This window comes from Adelges cooleyi, unplaced genomic scaffold (assembly GCF_023614345.1).
Source record: "Adelges cooleyi isolate 19-005CV unplaced genomic scaffold, UGA_ACOO_1.1 ACOO_flye_CR_arks_rails_tigmint_CR_PRNA_108, whole genome shotgun sequence".
Taxonomy (NCBI): Eukaryota; Metazoa; Arthropoda; class Insecta; order Hemiptera; family Adelgidae; genus Adelges; species Adelges cooleyi.
In genome coordinates this window covers 14,173,049-14,192,306 of record NW_026095761.1, presented here as the reverse complement: position 1 = coordinate 14,192,306, position 19,258 = coordinate 14,173,049, and the positions used below count along the sequence as shown (strand labels likewise).

The following is a 19,258-nucleotide window of genomic DNA, read 5'->3' as shown; positions in this document are numbered from 1 at the left end:
AATTGTTGTCCTAGGGTAATGTGTTAACTGAAGGCTCTTATCAAGAACTCCAAGCATCAGGATTAGATTTTACAAAACTTCTTGGTACTTCGGAAGAAATCAAAGTAGTATCCGACAGTGAAGACAATGAAAAAAGTAGTATCAACAATGTGCTAAATGTCAACACGAAATTATCTCGACAAATATCGGTTCAGAGTGTTGCGTCATCTATTGAAGAGAGTAAAATAAATGGTGCTCAACCCATTGAAGTGGACGAGAGCCGGTCTTCCGGAAACATTTCGCTGGAAGTTTATTCTTCGTATTTTTCTGCCGGTGGTAATTGTTATAAAATAGGTTTTTTCCTCTTCATGTGTGTGCTAACGCAAGTTTTAGCGTCCGGCGGAGATTATTGGATCACTTATTGGTACTTAATTTACATTATTTAATCATGCACTGATAGGCAAGTGCCAAGAATAAGATAATTAATTTGTTTTCCTTCATTAGGGTTAACTTGGAGGAACACGTTTTCCGTTCGACGCCCCTTTCGAGTGCAACAGGTAACGGGACCTTTGCCGATACTATGAGTGAGGATACATCGTTAAGTGGGTGGTTGTTGAGCCGAAAGACCTGTATAATCGTATTTTCCACGCTCACATTATTAATGATCGTGGCCACTCTTATCAGATCAGCTACGTTTGTTTCGGTCTGTATGAGCGCTTCGATAAATTTACACAATCGCATGTTCAACTCCATCACAAGAGCCACTATGTATTTCTTCAATACAAATTCATCAGGTATAATTCTAAATACAATAAATATTACTTATATTCCGTACTAGACAACCCAAATAGAAAATGTACTAGTTATAAAATCTACGGTTTTAGGGAGAATTCTTAATCGCTTCTCAAAAGATATGGGCTCCATCGACGAACTGTTACCAGTCGCATTGATGGATTGCATACAAGTATGTTAATTCTTTACTCTAAATTTTAATATTTGAAAAATTAAATTGTGTACCGGTATTGGGAAAGGGCTGATTTTGGCTATTCTAGTTTACAAGATTTGGATAATTTTGCATGTTAGGATTGAAATTATTGATTTTTAGTTTTCGTTTTAACCATTTATATGGATACCTATATCGCTTTGAATCAATGCTAATAGATGATCAAGAGACATTTTTTCTGTTTTGAACTTTAAACTTGTTTTTCTCATAACAAATATTTATGCATTTTCAAATTTAACATACGCAGTACTTCAAATTTTTATACCATCAAGCTCATATTAAACTTAAAATAAGGGGTATTTCATATAATAGTTTACTTTCAAAAGTCATATCAACAGATAGGGCACTTTTCTGATACTGGAACACATATTATACCAAATCGGATAATTTTTTTTTCATTTAGATTGGCTTGACTCTACTTGGTATCATCATTGTCGTCGGAATCGTTAATGTTTATCTTATGATACCTACTTTTATTGTGGCAATTATATTTTATAAATTGAGAGTATTTTATTTGGCGACTTCCAGAAGCGTTAAACGATTGGAGGGAGTTAGTAAGCATTGAAAATTATTTTTTATACTGTGGTCTGCTCTTAATACTAGTTTTTAGTCCACCTTGTTGTTCATTCTGTATTGTGTTTTTATATTTTATTTATTATCATAGCTAGAAGTCCTGTCTTTGCACATTTGAATGCATCTCTACAAGGGTTAACAACGATCCGTGCATTCGAAGCGGAACAAATACTTTCTAAAGAATTCGACAATCATCAAGTGTGTTGAGCTTAAACAAGACTGTAAACTGCTGCAAAAGGGCTTAAACTACATTTATTAGTAGGGCCTCATTTATTACTAATGTCGCTTATACCCTTTTGCAGCATTGTCATTAATGTCTTATAAGTTTTATTTAATTCAATTTCCTTTAATTTTGTTAAAAATTTTAGGATTTGCATTCATCGGCTTGGTATTTGTTTATATCGACGAGTAGAGCATTTGGCTTTTGGCTGGATGTAGTTTGCTTAGTCTATATAAGTATTGTCACGTTTAGTTTCCTAATGATAGGAAATGGTTAGTTAACAATATAATTTAATTTATAATTCTCAACAAGTCGTATCCATAATTTTTTTTTTTACGCTCATTGTTTTCGTTACAGATATATATGGAGGTAACGTCGGTCTGGCTATAACTCAGGCTATCGGATTGACTGGTATGTTCCAATGGGGAATGAGACAATCCGCAGAGTTGGAAAATCAAATGACATCTGTCGAAAGAGTGTTGGAGTATACCAACACTCCGAAAGAAGCTGATTTAGAATCTACTCCAGGTATTATTTTCAAATAATAAACATTGTAGAAAAATAATTAATTGGTTTTACTTTTTTATTAAATTAGACAAAAAACCACCAAAGGACTGGCCTAACAGGGGACAAGTCACCTTTAAAGAATTGTACCTACGTTATGGTCCAGACACTCCGGACGTGCTTAAAGATCTAAACGTTAACATCAAACCAATGGAAAAAGTATGATAACTGTGTAGTTATATATTTGATGGTGATATATATATTGCTATAAAATGGTTGTGTTTTTTCTTAGGTTGGCATTGTCGGAAGAACCGGTGCCGGAAAAACATCATTAATTAGTGCTCTGTTTCGATTGGCTATCAACAAAGGATATATCATCATTGACAATATAGACATACACGAACTCGGGTTGCACGACTTACGTTCTAAGATATCTATCATTCCTCAAGAGCCGGTGCTATTTTCGGGTACAATGCGAAAAAATTTGGATCCGTTTGACGAGTACTCAGATCACGTTCTTTGGAGTGCTTTAGAAGAAGTAACTATAACTTAAAAAGTATCAAATTAAGCATACATTTTTATTTTTATTGTTTCTAGGTTGAACTTAAAGACGCAATTGAAGATTTACCAGGAGGATTAAACTCGAAGATGTCCGAAGGCGGATCAAACTTCAGTGTTGGTCAACGACAGTTAGTCTGTTTAGCCAGGGCTATAGTGAGAAATAATAAAGTTTTAGTGCTAGATGAAGCAACGGCTAATGTTGATCCGCAGTGAGTAAAAACAGTGATGTCATTGTCAAACTTGGGCAATTACTATTTAAATAACAAATAATAATTTGAAAATAATGATTTAGTTGAAACATGTATTTATTAACATTATTATTTATAAATAAATTATTTGTTATACTATTTATAACTTCAAATAATATTTTATATAAATATATTTTCATTAGACTATTTCAAAAACCTGTTATTTAAAATAATTATTTATATAATCTTTATAATATTTTTATGTTATTATTTGAACTTTTATTTAAATATTTTAATATGAATATGCCAATAAATTCAGAGCCATGTAAGAAAACATTCAGCACCGTTTGTATGACGTTTATGTATGGCATATAACAACATTATTCTAATACACATTTATTTAATTAAAACGTTTAAATAAAAATATTTTAACTCAATTAATATATATATTTTAATACAAGAGAAAACAATTATAGAAAATCTCTCTCTCTCTCTCTTACGTTTAACGTCTGTTATTCCCACCGACCGGGACAATTAAAGAAAATAATTTTTTAAATAAAAATACAACTATTATATTTAAAATAACAAATACTTATTTGAAAAAATCAAAAAAAATGTATTTTAACAACATATTATTTGAAGTTTTAAATAAGTAATTATTGATTTCAATTAAAAAGTGATTTTTGTGTACTAAAAATAAAATGTATCCTGAATAATTCATTACTTGAAAATCATTATTTGTTATTTATAATGAAAATTGCTTAAGTCTGCTACAAACAAAATAATATATAAGAGTTATTATATTTTTTTTAGGACCGACGCTTTAATTCAAAATACTATTAGAAATAAATTCCAAAATTGCACAGTATTGACCATCGCTCACCGTTTAAATACCGTCATGGATTCAGATAAGGTGCTAGTCATGGATGGAGGAAAAATGGTCGAATTTGATCATCCATATATCTTGCTGAACAACAACGAAGGATACCTTTACAAAATGGTCGAACAAACTGGATCGGCTACAGCTGATGTATTACATAGTGTCGCTACCGAGGTAATATGATTTATTAAGTTTTTTCAATTCATGGCTATAATTTTTTTCTTTAATGTGGTCAAATAAATTGTTTTTTTTTTTTTATTACTTGTAGAACTACAGAAAAATGCAGGCCACAAGAGAGTCGCCAATCAGATTAATCGACGAAGATACTGAAGAAGAAAATAGAAAAAATAAATGAATTCTTAGTGGTACATCAAAGTTATTTCCAATGACAACTTGCCTTTTTAAATGAATACAGTTTTTTTTAGGTCTGTTGACCTAAGTGTTAAAATAAAATTGTTGTTGATTATAACAATTGTTGTTTTATGTCTTAAATTAAGTTTAAATAAATCAAACATGTACTTATGTTTTATAAAATTACGCTTTACCATTTAATTGAAGTGCCTTTTATTCTATAAAACTTAAATAAAAACACCTTACATTTATAATTATACAGATTGATTGTCTCGTTGTTAAAAGTAGTATCGGCTAAATGCATGCTTTCGAGTAAAATAATGATACTTGTCCTTATACATATCTGCCTTGTATTTTTTCCATTGCTGCCACTTTTTACCATAGCTTGGATTATTATCTATATACTAAAAACTCATACGAATAAGTCATAATTTATTGTATCTGTTGAACTATGTTAAGTAAAAAAAAAAAATGTAGAATTAAGTAGAAAATGTATGCATTTGCTATATTAAATTATACATATATATTTTCAAAACAAACCATTAGAGCATAGCAATTTAATTAAAATGATATACCTACCACTTTATTTTTTCTCCTTTGTACTGAATTATATATTTTACACAACCAGGTGTGCATTTATGTGGGGAAGGAAGACGGTGAAAGCAATTCCTTCCCTTCCTCCTTACGCTAGCCCCTAATGGCTAGGGTAAAGTCACAGCTCAAAAGGTAAAAATATAAAAAAATAGCAGCTCTTAATAAGAACGTATCACCGGCTAAAACGTTTGGGAGCACCTTAAAGGTTACACAGAAAGAGAATAAAAAATATTTAAACAAATAATTGAATGCTAAAAAATAGGATGGTGCCAATTTCGACGTAAATGAAGAAAACTAAAAGATTTTTGTCTACAACGTGGTGTCCTGCGTCACTGTTGAAATTTGAAAAATATTACCGCTCGTTCTGCGTTTTTTCCATGTCGGTAAGACGGGAGTATAAGCACAGAATAAGGTTTTGTGGTATAAGGCCGGGGTTATATCTGATAGCGGAGAAATGTGTGCAGTGTAGCTCCATTAAATTAACATTATAATAATAATATGTTAACGCCACAGGGCGCATGACGTTGGCATCACATACGTCGACTGTCGAGTTGTGTCAGTGTTCTCACGAACAGATGAACTCGTCGCCATTTTCGCCGCTTTTCCTTATTGATAAAAAAAAACTTGACCGGATATAGAACTGCTTTAGAGCTGCTGTGGGTTAAAATTTTAACATTAATAATTACCTTTAAAACGTATTTTACCGTCGTTAATGATATCAAAAACAGTGTAATAGCAGTAATAATTTTTGTGTTGCCATAAAATTCGAGGTAAGTGATAGTATTTTGCACAGATATCTTTTTTTTGAAAAGGATTAAATTTTTTTTCTTACCTTTACACTGATAGAGACTTACTGTATATAGTATGTAATTTATAATTGACGGAAAAAAACAAAGTCCTCTTTACAGGTTATCAAAAAAATAATAATTATCTCTTTTATCGAAGTAATTGCCCATAGCGAATAAAATCGATTGAATAATAAACAAATTACAATAATATACTCAAATCGGTGATTGTCTTGTCAACTTCAACTTTATAATCAAGTTGACTAGTCTATCGTAAATAATTGCAACGATTAATATTGAGTGTCAGTTCTGATTTGTGGTATTATACCTAAAAATATTCAATTGATTTCTAATGTTCCATTCATATTTGCATTGAGGACGACAGTCATTAATTAAGAACTCATTTTATAGCAATCCTCGGACAGGATTACATTGAAATTCATTATTGCTTTATGGTAATTTCTCAAATAAACTTTATTATTATTATTATTATTGAATTAAGGCTACGATGAGTATTTTTCTTCACTTTCATATAATAACTGGTAACACTGCAAGTTCTCGGCGTCATCCAAAAACATAAAAAAATAATAATAATGATAAACTGATTACGATTTACGATTACTGGAAACTGGAAAGCGAAATATTAGTTAATCGTATAGTGTTTAAATATCTAATTTAATAGTTCTGAAAAAGTTCAAACTTGGAATTTTAACGTTTTCTTTGTTTGTGTTGTATTAGCTAGGTTGAAAATGGATAATATTCAGCAAAACTCCAATGGTTCGAATTTCAATGATTTTAATGATGTTAATTTGACTATACGAATCTTATTTCATGGCCGAGTAAGATACCTATTTACTTTATAATATGTTAAATAAGTGTACAATTTTTCATATTATGTATTTATTAGGAAGTTGGAAATGTCATCGGCAAAGGAGGTGAAACAGTTAAAAACATTAGAGATCAGGTAATTTGAACAAATCATTTATACCTAATTCTATCATCAACGTTGGCAGTGTCCATGTCAACTCAGTTTTTAACACATTGCCCGCCGGCAGCGTCACAAATATAGTTATCTAACACTGAATATTAGACCATAGGCTGCAGCAACAATCTTTTTTTTTTTTTGAGGCCTTACAGTCTCCGGCAGCCATATATCTCATTATATTGTAATATGAAATATTTTTGTTAATGTTTTATACAATTGGATCATTTGTCAGGAGAAAAAAACTGTATATTATTTACCTTAGAAAGGTGATGCAAAATTGTATTTTAAAATTTAGTATACTATTATTTGACAGTCGAAATAAAATTATTTCATTATTATAATATGTCCAGACAATAACAAATATTTGAGTTTTGGAACGGTATGTTTACAACATAACTTTTGGTACGTTTTTCAAAGGTCAGTCATATTTTATTGACAACATTATTATAATAATAAACTGTGCTGCCTTCAACGGCTGTTTGGTGGTCAACGTAATAAAAGAACATCATACCAATATAATCTTATGACACTTTTTTTTAAATATTATATTTGTTCAATTTAGTCCGGTGCTAGAGTTTTAATATCTGATGGTTCAACTCCAGAGCGTATAGTTACAATCACAGGAACTACTAATGCTATTTGTAAAGCCACAGAACTTATTGGACTCAAAGTGGAAGAGGTCAGTTGTCATTGTCATTAATTATTATTATTTTAATTAGTAATCTTATTGTTTAAAAAATAGTTTTTTGAAAGACAAAATGGAGATTGGAATGGTCCAAAAGCACCTTTGACATTCAAATTGATAGTGCCGGCCTCGCAGTGTGGTTTTATTATTGGTAAAGGTGGATGTAAAATAAAAGAAATCAGAGAATCGAGTGGAGCCGCTATACAGGTAGCTTCTGATATGTTGCCCAATTCAACTGAGCGCCTAGTTTCAATTACTGGCACAACAGGAACGATTTCTCAATGTGTTTATCAAGTGTGCAATGTTCTATTAGATGTAAGTACGCTATTGATAATGACTTGAAAAACGAAAAAATATTTTGTATATTAAATTACGTTTCATAATTTGGTGGTGGAAAGGTTAAATCGGTTTAGTCATCAAACAGTGGCATGTTTTGAATAATTTGTTATCTAGATGATGAAGCAATAAATAAAAAAACAATTATTTATTTATTTATTATTTGATTATTTATGAATAATAATTTATTATGTGTCAGTACATTTATTTTGAATTATTAATATATATTTTTATTCATTATCATTTGTTGGAGTGTCTAAATAATAATAAAATAAACAATAATTATAAAAAGCTCAATACGATAACTAATGACATTTTAAGTCTGAGCAATCGATATTCTCAATAAATTGTTATTTCAACATAATAAGTACATATTTCAATTTTTTTATTTACTTGTGAAGTTTTTTTATGACATTTATTTAAGGGCCTTTTTTTGTTTTGCTATGCATCTTTTATCTCAAAGTATAAATATAGGAAAGGTGTTTCTCCAAAAATTATTTATTCAAAACTGGTAATCATCCTGTCTATATTTTTAGAAAAATGACTTGGTAAAAAAAAACAATATTGGTATTTTTTGATAATATGAATTTTTATTATATCTCTAAAAAATAAAATATTTATAGTCTTTAATTTAATAAAATATTTATAAAAGACAAAAATTAAAATGGAATGTTCCTGACGAATTAATTCATTTGGTAGATCCTCTTAGTACGCCCTATGTTTCAAATATGTCTTCATTGAGTAGTCATAATAAAATACCGATTTTAGCAAAAGTGAGATTTTAACCATATATATAAGTTCACAAAAAAAATCTTGTATTGATAATCTATCAATGTTGAATATGTCTCTTATATCTAACAAATAAAAACCTTATTTGATGAAAAGTATATTTGAAGGTCAAACTACTTATTTATAGTGTATAAAAGTTACTCCTTAATGTATTTATGTTTAATTAAACAGTATATTAAGATTATGGTTTAAAAAAAAACGTTACTTAATCTATTTTTTTTAAATTCTTTTAGTCACCACCACGTAGTGCCACTATACCTTACGATCCACGTAGTAAAACTTCAGGTTTTGCAAACAATGCTGTTGGAAATGATGTAAGTAATAGTATAATAATTACTTTATGATAAATTAATAATTTATAATTTTTATGTTGTCAAATTTAAGTTTGGAAGGCAACGTACTAACCCTTTAGCTAGTCTTGCCGCCCTTGGGCTAGGGACTGCTTCGACCGGAGGTATAAATCCTGCTGGTAAGCATGAATTAATAGTTGTAATGCATTAACAAACAATAGTAATGAAAACAAAATTATTAATTTGTTTATCGGGTTTTTAGCTTTAGCTGCATTAGCAGGCAGTCAATTGAGAACAGGAAATCGTCATAATCGTAATAGTAGTGGAGATAGTAAAAATCAAAACTCAAATTTAAATAATGAAACTATTTCAATGACAGTACCTAATGATTTAATTGGTTGTGTAATCGGTAGAAGAGGAAGCAAAATAGCAGAAATTCGGTGAGTAATATCTATGTAACTAAAAATGTATGTTTATTTATCAATTAATCTTTTAATGTACTGCTAGTAGGAGAATTAGCATTTTAATTAAATCAGTTTTAACAATTGGTTTTGTATGTAAGTTCAGTGATGTAGTATGGTATATCCATCAACCACTTTTTTATTTATAAGTACATGTGCATACTGCATACATTGAAAAGTGGGAGGTGAGTACACACAGTGTAAGCCATTACGACTACATCACTGTATAAATTTGTTAAATATATTAATAATTGTATTTAGTAAATATTAGGTTTATAAAATGATAAACTTTTGTTAAATGTAGACAAATAAGTGGAGCGTTAGTGCATATTGCTAAAGGTGAAGGTACACATGAAAATGGTGAAAACGAAGATCGGCATATTACCATAACTGGAAACAAAGACTCTATATCGGTGGCAAAGTACTTAATTGAAATGAGGTAATACTCTTCTCATATAACAACTGTTATTGTTGGGATCATAGTCGATATGTTGAGTCCTAGTGTTGCCATGTGATCCCTCGTAATGTATTTTGTGTCCTTTTTTTTTCACTAATCCCGATTTCTTCTTTAGCGTGGAACTGCAGAAAGCCAATCTTGAGGGGGCAAACTCATCCTCTAGTCCTGATGATGGGTCCAGCTCAACCTTGCCCAGTCCTCCGACGGTGGCCGCATCTCCTTTGTCGTCCGCCATCCCACTGGCTCAACTGTTCGCCAAGCCGGGCGCAATAAATGCTCTCTCCAGCTTATCTGCTCTTGGTGGCTTAACCGACCTCCTGGGAGCCTTATCCGGCGCCACTCAATCCCCTCCAATACAGACCACGGGTGTTCATCGCCCGAAAAATTATTTCCAGCGAAACCGCAGCCCTTCTGGCGACAAAACTAAAGCAGACAGGACCAAGTTTGCTCCTTACTGAATACTTATTTATTGATCCCGCATCCACAAATTATTGTCGTTCATTATAGTTTTTAATCCTATTCATCTTCATTTCTTTATTATAAGTATTTTTTTTTTTTTTTTGTTATTTAACTTAATTAAAAATGCAACAATTTTTCCACTTTTGAAAGCCCGGAAAATATTTCTATTTTATTTGTCATCCATTTGTCTGTTTTTATTAAATATAACTTTTGTTTTAAAGAGTTGAATCAACTTAAATTTTAATAATTACCTTATAAATTTGTCCTTAACGGGTCAAAATACTTTGCATTAAGGTTTTGGTAAATTATTTTTAATTAAAATATTGTATTGTGTCCAATTTATTTTATTTCACTTTTTAGTTATAGAGTGTTTCCAATCACTACATAGTCTATATCTTAATTCTTACATAATTTTGTAGTTCTTAATGAATAATATAATATCTTGTATTCCTTAGAAAAAAAATCATATTTTTTATTATTGTTTTTCCTTTAAAACCCATTCTTACAAATGCAGTCCAAGGAATATATTAAATAAGTATCGGCATAAGCCACAGCAGCAAGAACATCTCTAAATCAATGATAAAGAGGGACTGTGGAGAAATGTATGTCTAGTGAATATTGTAGTTGCTTTACGTTTTCAAATTTCACCAACTATTTTAGTTATAAAATTATCCAAGTTTTATACATCAAAACTTACGAACATAAAAATAAATGTGAATGCAAGTTGTAGATTTTCGAGTGGTTTTTATGTTTATTTAAAATGACCTAATTTTTTTTTGAATTTGGCTTTAAGAAAAAATATCTTTTAATTGGTAAAATTCCTTTAAACACAAACGAACACCCTTGTCTTTTTTATAGCGTAGTGACAGATCTAAAAAAAAAATGTTCAAAACATTAGCCAAATTAGTCTTAAATCTAACATTGATAAAGTATATTAATTGTCTTACCTTACAATTTTTTTAATATTAACCTAAATACAAAAAATTACTATGATATAATATTTTTTTTTAGTTTACCATAAACGTTATGTTGAATTATAGTCTGGTAAATATTCTTTATCCGAAAAAAGTTTAAACAAGTTTTTTAAAACATGTCTTTGTTCTTGTAAATTGATTAAAAGTTTGTATTTCTATTACACTTATTGAAAAATCAAAATATTTGCACTCTTTTTGAATATATATGAAATCAATAAACATGAGTAATTAACTTTCCTTATAATCAAATAGATGTACCTTTTATATTTTTATTTCTTGTACATGTTGGGTAAATAAAAAAATAAGTTTTACAAATTAATATATTATTTTTAAATTTGTTTTTTTCTTTTTAGAGTTCCTTCATAACATTTCAATGTTACTTGTTTTGTGTAATATTATGGTTATTTTTTTTATTCAATTACTGTGATACATTTAAACATTTTTTTTTTTAAGTAAATTGGATATCCTAATAATTTTAGTATTATATAATCGCTTATTTACATTTATTTTTTAGAAGCTAATGAGATGTGTCCTGTTGAATATGGCTTATGTAAGTATCTGAATTATAAATTATGAATAATCTGTCCAGTTAAACAATATCACGTCTTTCCAAGAAAATTTAAAATATTTGTATCTTGTCAAGAAAAAATACATTTCACTTTTCAGTATATAATTAATTTAAAAAATTATCTTTGTACTTTATTGGTGCAGTTACAATATAAAACTAGCTGAACAATATTATATATAAGTAACATTTAAAAATTTTCTTTAACATCATAACAGATAATTTTTTTATATTTATGTAATAAGAGTTACTAACATTTTTAGCAATTCATTTGTTTTTCAGGTTTATTCCTAACATTGTACACTATGAAAATCAACTCTAATTAAAATGAAAATTCTAAAGGTTCTATTTTTACTAGACTGGATACACAAAAATGGGTTCATTTGAAGTTCTCTCGATGAAACTACTGGTAATCTTTTTATTTTGTACATAGGTGCATATAATATTTTAAATTTATAATACGTAAATAAAACGTTATTGGTTAGTGCGGTTATTTTTGATACAGAAACCGACAACTGTGTAAAAATACCTACTACTGTTTTAATTTTATAACTATATATATAAATATAATTATACATTTTTTATACTACAAAATCAATTCTAGTTGCTACTATTGAAATAATTTTAAAATAATATCTTGCATTTTAGTATAAATTAATCACTTCAAAAACGGTGGCAAAAAAAGTTGTCCATTCAATATAAAAACCCAGGTGGCAGATGGATTTATAAGATGTCAACACTTTTCATATCAGTTATAGATGAAATAACTGAGTAATTAATAAACGCGGTTTATTTACAGAAAATGGACAACTAAACATATGACCATGAAGACTAGAACAAGGAGACCTAACTCTGTTTATCGGGTATCATTCAAAAATGAGTCACATGATTAATTGCTCACCAGAATGTGGGCGGATGGGTAGCTAATTTTTACATGTTCTTATTCATTTGTTTAAATTGATTATAACATGGAAAGCAATAAAAATATGAAAACCTTTTTTTTATTACAATATTTTATGTAATATTATAATTATTATTTTATAATTTAAGTTTAACAATATAATAATTATCAATATTAAATATGCAATCTAAAAACAATTATTAGAGAATGAGTGTTCCAAAATAATTATAAAAGTTAAATATTTATGATATTTTGCAACTTAAAACTTTTTGAAACGACTATTTAATTCAATAATTACTTATTGTAATTTTGATACTTATCTGGTTTTTTTTAGTAATTTGTTTTTTTGTTTGTTGTATTTCATATATTTTATACAAAAATTAACTATATACAACTGTATAAATTATAGTTGCATCTTTTTACAATAAAATGTATTCTCATGATTAAAAAAAAAATTGTATTATATTATTCGTAATTATTTTTTTAAGTATAAAGTCGACTTAAACAAAGTGTCTGATAGATGATCATGTAGCCTTTTGGATTACAACACTTTTTAAACTTTCAAGACATAAATGAAAAGTTGTAAACCTATTTCCTTTTTACACTATATCCCAGAAAAATGGAAAAAAACTATACTTGAAGTATTGGAAACACTCTAATCATGGTCATGAATAGCTGTAATTACATCTGGTAACTCTTCACATTTTCCTTGGTCTAAAATAGTATCTTGAGCATTTTCTACTTTCCCTTTACGATCTCTCAGATCTGTTATGTCTTAAATATTTAGTAGAGTGCCCAACATTTCTCTACCTGAGATATTTGAGCCTCGAGGAGGCTTCACTAAAATGAGTATGTGCTTGGTAATTGAAACATATATATACAAATAAAATTGCATCAGGGTGCATTATCTAATCATTTCAAAAAATCTCTAAAAGTGTATTAATTTAGATTATTTTAATATTTAACTAAGTAGTTAACAATAATTAGTGAATTTTTTTAATTTATTTTAGGAACTCACTTATAATGCATCAAACAAAACCTTAAAAAAAAATGCTTAAAACCCCTAGATACCGACCGTTTTTTTCAGCTAAAACACATCATTTTTTGTCCATCGCACAGACCGAACCAGTGATCTAAAAACAGATATCAATTCGTCATGAAGTTTACTTGAGATCGGTCAGAGTATTTTTTTTAATTGTAACCCTTTCCAAATTTTATTTTAAAGTTTGAAATTTTATAAAATGTTCAAACGTGTTTTATCCGTAGTAGGAAGAAGATATCAAAAAAGTACGCTGACCGATCTCAAGTAAACTTCATGAAAAATTCAAATCTGTTTTCAGATTACCTTTCGATTACTGGTTCAGTTTGTGCGATGAACAAAAAATGTACTGTTATATTAACTAAAATGGCTTTTACTCATAGACAAAATTATTTAAATTCTTTTTTTCTTATTCCATTTGTAAATTTGTCATTTTGCTATTAAATTCAGTCAAGTTAATTAGTAGACCCTTGTACTACATTTAATCAAGTTCGAGCGAGATTAGTTTAATATTCAAGATAATTATTTATATTGTTAGTGATCAACCAATTTTTAGTTTATAATTATTTATAGAAATTAATAACGTTGTACAGCTTTAAACTACTCTTATGTTCCAAAATATTATTATATTTATTTTTATCAATATGTCCTAGTTTTTTCTTAATGCAAAAAGATGAAATAAAAAAGTATTTACATTTACTGTTTAATGTTTACAAACAATTTATTCAAGATGATGAAGTTTAATATTGATAACGTTTGTAACAACGTTATCAATAAAATTAATAATATCAATAAATAAATAGTATTATATTGTATATATAGTATAATATAACCATGGAAATTACTTAAATCAACATTAATTATCGGCATATTCTTAGTTATCACTAATCAAAGAATTATTTTAATGGTTAATGGCATTATTTATATTAATGTAGGCAAAACATTGTGATTTGTTATTAACATTTAACTGCGCCATTAATATAAAATTGCGCGTTGGCAATTGGCACAACTTCTGATAAACAGATTCTCCTATTATTTTGTTTGAGTTTTATTATTTTGCTATAATGTTGTCGAGAAATACTGTATAAGTTATAACGTGCAAAGCCGTGTAATAATTGTTATAAGGTAATTAAAAGAAGATGTCTTACGCTACTAAAATATATGTTATATATACACCTGTCGTATCCGGTTAAATGTTTAAGCCAACAGAATTATTTAAAACTAAAAAGCTACAGAAGTAATATTTTATGTACAATTTATTATAGTATAGAGTAATTATATTATAATGATTGCTTATATAGGTGTGTTATAAATGGATTAATTAAAGCATTCAATTAAATTAATTTTAGTTGCGGCAAATTGGTTATTTTTGAAATATTTATGTTAATACATGTCAACTATGGAAAGTTTTATGGAATCACCTGAAGTAAGTTATTAATTTAAAATAATTACTTGTTCATTGTTTTATATTTTGTCAAAAAAATCATCAAACAAAGTAAGTTGTTTTAAAAAATAAAGAAGTCAGGTTCGGTGATATTCTGTTCAACACATACGAGTACAATATAAGACCTACTTAATGGAACTATTGATTTAAAAATGTTTAACAGTTTTCAATAAACTAATAGACAACATTAATTGAACATACACAAGAAAAACCACGGCATAAACTTATATAATAATCCATTTAGATAACTGTACCCCAAAAATGTATGGTTTAAGATGATGCCATGTACACCACATTTTTAGAGATTAGGCATTTTTTTTTGGAAATTTTAAATCTCAAGTCATTTTAAATCTATGCAGATAAGTTGTTACCTATGACCTTTCGCCAGTACAAAGTGGTAGTGTATACAAATTCTTTGTATACAAATAATTATGATAAATAATAAATTTGAAGTACAATGTTTGTCTCCTAGACATTAAGACTTAGTTTACTACTGTTCATTTGTTTATTTTCTCTACCTTCTACAATTACCACTCATTTTTATTTTGTACAATTTTTTAGAAAGAACATCAACTTAAAACTCGGTTAGAACAATTACAATACGAATACTTCAATGGACGCCCCGAGTGGACTACTGTTTCTTTAGGTGATCTGAATTTGTATATTGCATATACATATTTCGGAACACCTTTTCGAAATGATGATCAAATGGAAGAAAATGTCTTGGAATCTTTCAATGGAACATGTGATATTTTTACTCAATACTCAAATGAAGAACAAGATCATATAAATAAAATTGTTGAAGTAATTAAAAACAATATTATTAAAGATCAGTTGCAATTTACTGAAATTGAAATCGGAGCAACGCTTGTGCATAGTATTTGTAAAATTAAATGTGAAGATTGTAAGGATTTTCCGGAAAAAGATATTCATACTTGGTGTTTATTAAGAATAAAAATAAATAAATCTATAACTTCTTATATTGATGTTTCATTCAGTAGATCGTATGATGATTGGAAAAATTATTTAGAATATAATACATTACCCGACGGATATATATTTTATCCAAAATCTGGCATTTACAATGAAGCAGATTACTTGGAACAAGGTTATACACCAGCGGCCAGTACACATACCAAAGTATTAAACACCGTTGATGTTGTGGGGAGAGTCACTTCATTTGTATCTGGTGCGTTAATGGTAGGCGGATTATTTGTTCCCGTTATGGCACCTGTTTTATTACCAGCGGCTGCTGTAGCAGCTGGATCTTCCGCGTGGGATGCTGGGAGGCAAATTAACAGTTTGGTCGATAGAGGACAACACAACCAATCTTTATCTGACGCCGAAGCGGGAAAACATTGGCTAAATCTAACAATTTCAACATTAGGAGTTATTACCGCTCCACTGACTGCTGGAGTTAAAACATTAGAACTGAGTGGTTCTTCTATTATAGCGTCAAAGTATGGCAAAACCCTATTGATGTTGAAAGATGGAGCTTGTATTACACAATGTTCATTAAGCATTATTGGATTAACAACCGACATTATAAGTGGTGTAACAATGAAAAAATTGTTAAATAGCATTCTTACGTATCTACGATTAGACGTTTTTGTTGTTACGGGAATGTTTTTATCCTTACCAATCATACGAACAATTTATCAAGTAAGTTAAATTTTGTATACATTTTTTAAGCTTCGATGCCGAACTGAGAAGGTATTGGTTTTACAATGATATGTTTTAATTTTTTTCCGCTATTATATTTCATGGTTTCTTCGTGTAGCAAGTCTATATATTTAAAAACGCTGTTCGTTTATATTATTCAATGTTTCATAAAATACTTAAAAATGTACTTGTTTAAAAATACTAGTTACTTAATAGTTCCTTAATTAATTGAATGATATTGTTAGTCTGTTGCAGAATGTTTTCCATGCTCAAGTAACATGTTATATCAAAATATCTTCAGCGAAAAGACTATACCCTTTTTTTTAATCACAAAATTTTTCAAAGGAGCTGTTCGTTATGCAAAGAGATATTTTGATTATTTTTACAAATGTATAATTAAGTTCATGACACAAGAAATTACTATTGAGAAACTTATTTATGCATGGAAAGATATCATAAAGTTCTACACTATGTACAAAGAGCAGATTAAGAGTATCGCGCCACCTGATTACTTAGAATATGCTTTGGCTCATATGAGTTTGGGACTTTCAGTGGCTGGAGATATTGATGCTGCAAAAATTATACTTGGCGGCAGAAAAATGAAAAAATTGCTTTCTCAGATACCAGAACGGTATATGGACCAAAAAATGGTCATATTTAGTATTAAACAAGTTGTGAAAAAGGCCAATGAATTGATGAGTCAGTTAGATGATACCGTCCAAGAATGCATGATAAGGGGCGAAACCGACTGTCACAAGATTACAAAAATGTTTTGTTTGGAATACAAAATCAAAGAATGTTGTTTGACGGAATACTTGTTGTATGGTATTAGAGAACTTAGAAAAGATGTGTCGAACCTTGTTAACGAGTATTTAGTTTACAAAAGCATCAACCATGAATATTTTAGAATTGATTGTGAACCGTTCACTGACAAATTTAAAATGTTTGAAATGCCGTCGCCCACTGAAGTCTTGGATAAAGATATTTGTATGGAATTGGCACAAGAATTAAATCCTCAAGAAGATGCTTACAACTTGTATGAGTTTAAATTGGTGGAAACCACTATGTCCATGTTATACATGAATTCCACTGATTACAATAAATATGTATTTTTTAAACTACAGAAAATCGAAGAAAACTCAAACGTTTGTATTTCATTTATTAAAATTGCTAATTCTCAATACACCTAGAAAAATAGATTAGACAATAACTTTGTATTAATAATAAGTATGATGTAAAAGCTTTATTTTGTCACATATATTCTTTTAGTGATAAACTATTATTTGTTTATGATTTAATTTCTAACAATAATGATTTTTTGAGGTATGTTTCTGTTTAAATTTAATATATAAACTACTCAATAAAATTATATGCTTAAGTTTAGAACACTAATTTAATTTTAATTGCATTATTATTAAAAAATAAGAATATGCTGTCACAAACAAATATATTTTACTTTATCAATGGAGAATTTTTGTTTTTAAATATAACTAACGTTACAATGATTTATAGTCTATTAACTGTTAGAGCATTTTTTGCTTAAAGAATAAAATATATATAATAATATTTTTATATGATTATATTTAAATTAATGTGCACAATAAAATAATGTATAACAATATATTATATTTTGAATTAGATATTTATGTTGATAAAAACTTGAGTTCTGTGCACTTTATTTCATTGAACTTTGACGTTGGTTTAGTTATTTATTCGGCACTTTATAATTTATAAATAACAATAAACCAACAAAATAACAGTATTATATTTATGCTTGAACAGCAATTGTTAATATTGAAACATTTTACTGGAAAAAAATCAACAGTACTTGTAGCATAAAACACTTATAAGTTATAATGAGTAAAATTTCCATTTTTTTTTGTTTATTAACCATAAATGTTGGTGAAGTATTATTCAGTATATTTTTTAAATGAGTATTAAGTTAAACGGAGGTATTATTTTCTATTAGGTTTAGGCTTTCATAATTGTTTTTGATACTTGGTATATAATTCTAAATATAATTATTAATTATTTATCGAGTTGGATGGATTAACTATTCAAAATTTGAAATATGCACAAAAATTGTTGATAATTAAAATTGAATGTCACTGACTTGAATTTGATCGATTTTTTCCTATAAATTAGGAGCTAAATACTTTTTTTAATAAACAGTTATTATTGTTCTACCTACGCAATTGCAAATTTTATTTAAAATAAGTATAGTAAACTCAACGCAATTAGATCTTTTTTTTTTAACAAGAACCAAAATATATTAATTTTATATGATTTGGTTTTGCTGAGTCCGAATTAGGCTCTAGAATACTAATTCCAGTTATTTAAATTGCTTCCAAAATTTTAAAACGGGCACTTCATTTTGCAGGATGTTTTGAACGTCAATACAAATAATTTTCAATTTTAGTTATTGCTAAATTCAGAACTAGCTTTAGAATTAATGTAGAATTTTATAGTTTTCTTAATTCTTGAACATAAAGGGAAATTCTTGTACTAATCACGATGTTCGATGTACATAAATTGAATAATACATTTAGATTTTAATAAAAAACTACTACGCT

At 28.4% G+C, this 19,258-nt stretch overlaps 3 protein-coding genes across 10 annotated transcripts in view; all 3 read left to right on the top strand.

The window, feature by feature from the left end:
• Positions 1-4,715, top strand: part of LOC126840682 (probable multidrug resistance-associated protein lethal(2)03659) — a 34,780-nt gene extending 30,065 nt beyond the window's left edge. For both annotated transcript variants that reach the window (XM_050576580.1, XM_050576590.1), the window contains exons 15-26: positions 15-403; positions 484-773; positions 864-943; positions 1,386-1,536; positions 1,647-1,753; positions 1,924-2,047; positions 2,133-2,303; positions 2,371-2,498; positions 2,572-2,817; positions 2,877-3,049; positions 3,842-4,082; positions 4,177-4,715. In XM_050576580.1, coding sequence (XP_050432537.1) covers positions 15-403; positions 484-773; positions 864-943; positions 1,386-1,536; positions 1,647-1,753; positions 1,924-2,047; positions 2,133-2,303; positions 2,371-2,498; positions 2,572-2,817; positions 2,877-3,049; positions 3,842-4,082; positions 4,177-4,263 — 2,187 coding nt within the window. In that variant the 3' untranslated portion in view covers positions 4,264-4,715. The remainder of the gene's footprint in view (positions 1-14; positions 404-483; positions 774-863; positions 944-1,385; positions 1,537-1,646; positions 1,754-1,923; positions 2,048-2,132; positions 2,304-2,370; positions 2,499-2,571; positions 2,818-2,876; positions 3,050-3,841; positions 4,083-4,176) is intronic.
• Positions 4,716-5,398: 683 nt separating this feature from the next.
• On the top strand, positions 5,399-12,763 carry LOC126840694 (poly(rC)-binding protein 3-like). Of its 4 annotated transcripts, none has more exons than XR_007686089.1 (13): positions 5,399-5,623; positions 6,381-6,477; positions 6,546-6,602; positions 7,186-7,302; positions 7,366-7,623; positions 8,667-8,747; positions 8,818-8,902; positions 8,986-9,163; positions 9,489-9,623; positions 9,757-10,702; positions 11,589-11,624; positions 11,922-12,048; positions 12,288-12,763. XR_007686089.1 is itself a non-coding variant. In XM_050576613.1 (10 exons), exons 2-10 carry the CDS (start codon positions 6,388-6,390, stop codon positions 10,097-10,099), a joined length of 1,344 nt encoding a protein of 447 aa, XP_050432570.1. In that variant the 5' UTR covers positions 5,399-5,623; positions 6,377-6,387; the 3' UTR covers positions 10,100-11,063. The 4 variants fall into 4 exon arrangements, 1 of the variants encoding a protein (XP_050432570.1); XR_007686086.1 differs by having other exon boundaries at positions 6,377-6,477; positions 12,288-12,762; XR_007686088.1 differs by having other exon boundaries at positions 6,377-6,477; positions 12,439-12,761.
• A 1,660-nt stretch (positions 12,764-14,423) lies between these two features.
• LOC126846865 (uncharacterized) lies at positions 14,424-18,088 on the top strand. 4 transcript variants are annotated; one of them, XM_050586713.1, is made up of 4 exons: positions 14,424-14,704; positions 14,929-15,005; positions 15,585-16,685; positions 16,931-18,088. In XM_050586713.1, the coding sequence occupies exons 2-4, from the start codon at positions 14,970-14,972 to the stop codon at positions 17,873-17,875; spliced, it is 2,082 nt and encodes a 693-aa protein (XP_050442670.1). In that variant the 5' UTR covers positions 14,424-14,704; positions 14,929-14,969; the 3' UTR covers positions 17,876-18,088. The 4 variants fall into 4 exon arrangements, with proteins under 4 accessions (XP_050442670.1, XP_050442679.1, XP_050442651.1 ...); XM_050586722.1 differs by having other exon boundaries at positions 14,881-15,005; XM_050586694.1 differs by having other exon boundaries at positions 14,424-14,816.
• The last annotated feature ends 1,170 nt before the right edge of the window (positions 18,089-19,258 follow it).

Excerpts from the sequence above, each read along its gene's own strand:
- LOC126840694 (XM_050576613.1), top strand. The coding sequence starts at position 6,388 with ATGGATAATATTCAGCAAAACTCCAATGGTTCGAATTTCAATGATTTT. Across the intron at positions 6,478-6,545 it reads GAATCTTATTTCATGGCCGA|GAAGTTGGAAATGTCATCGG; the intron begins GTAAGATACCTA and ends TGTATTTATTAG. Across the intron at positions 8,748-8,817 it reads ACAATGCTGTTGGAAATGAT|TTTGGAAGGCAACGTACTAA; the intron begins GTAAGTAATAGT and ends GTCAAATTTAAG.
- LOC126846865 (XM_050586713.1), top strand. The coding sequence starts at position 14,970 with ATGTCAACTATGGAAAGTTTTATGGAATCACCTGAA. Across the intron at positions 15,006-15,584 it reads GTTTTATGGAATCACCTGAA|AAAGAACATCAACTTAAAAC; the intron begins GTAAGTTATTAA and ends ACAATTTTTTAG. Across the intron at positions 16,686-16,930 it reads TCATACGAACAATTTATCAA|TCTGTTGCAGAATGTTTTCC; the intron begins GTAAGTTAAATT and ends TGATATTGTTAG.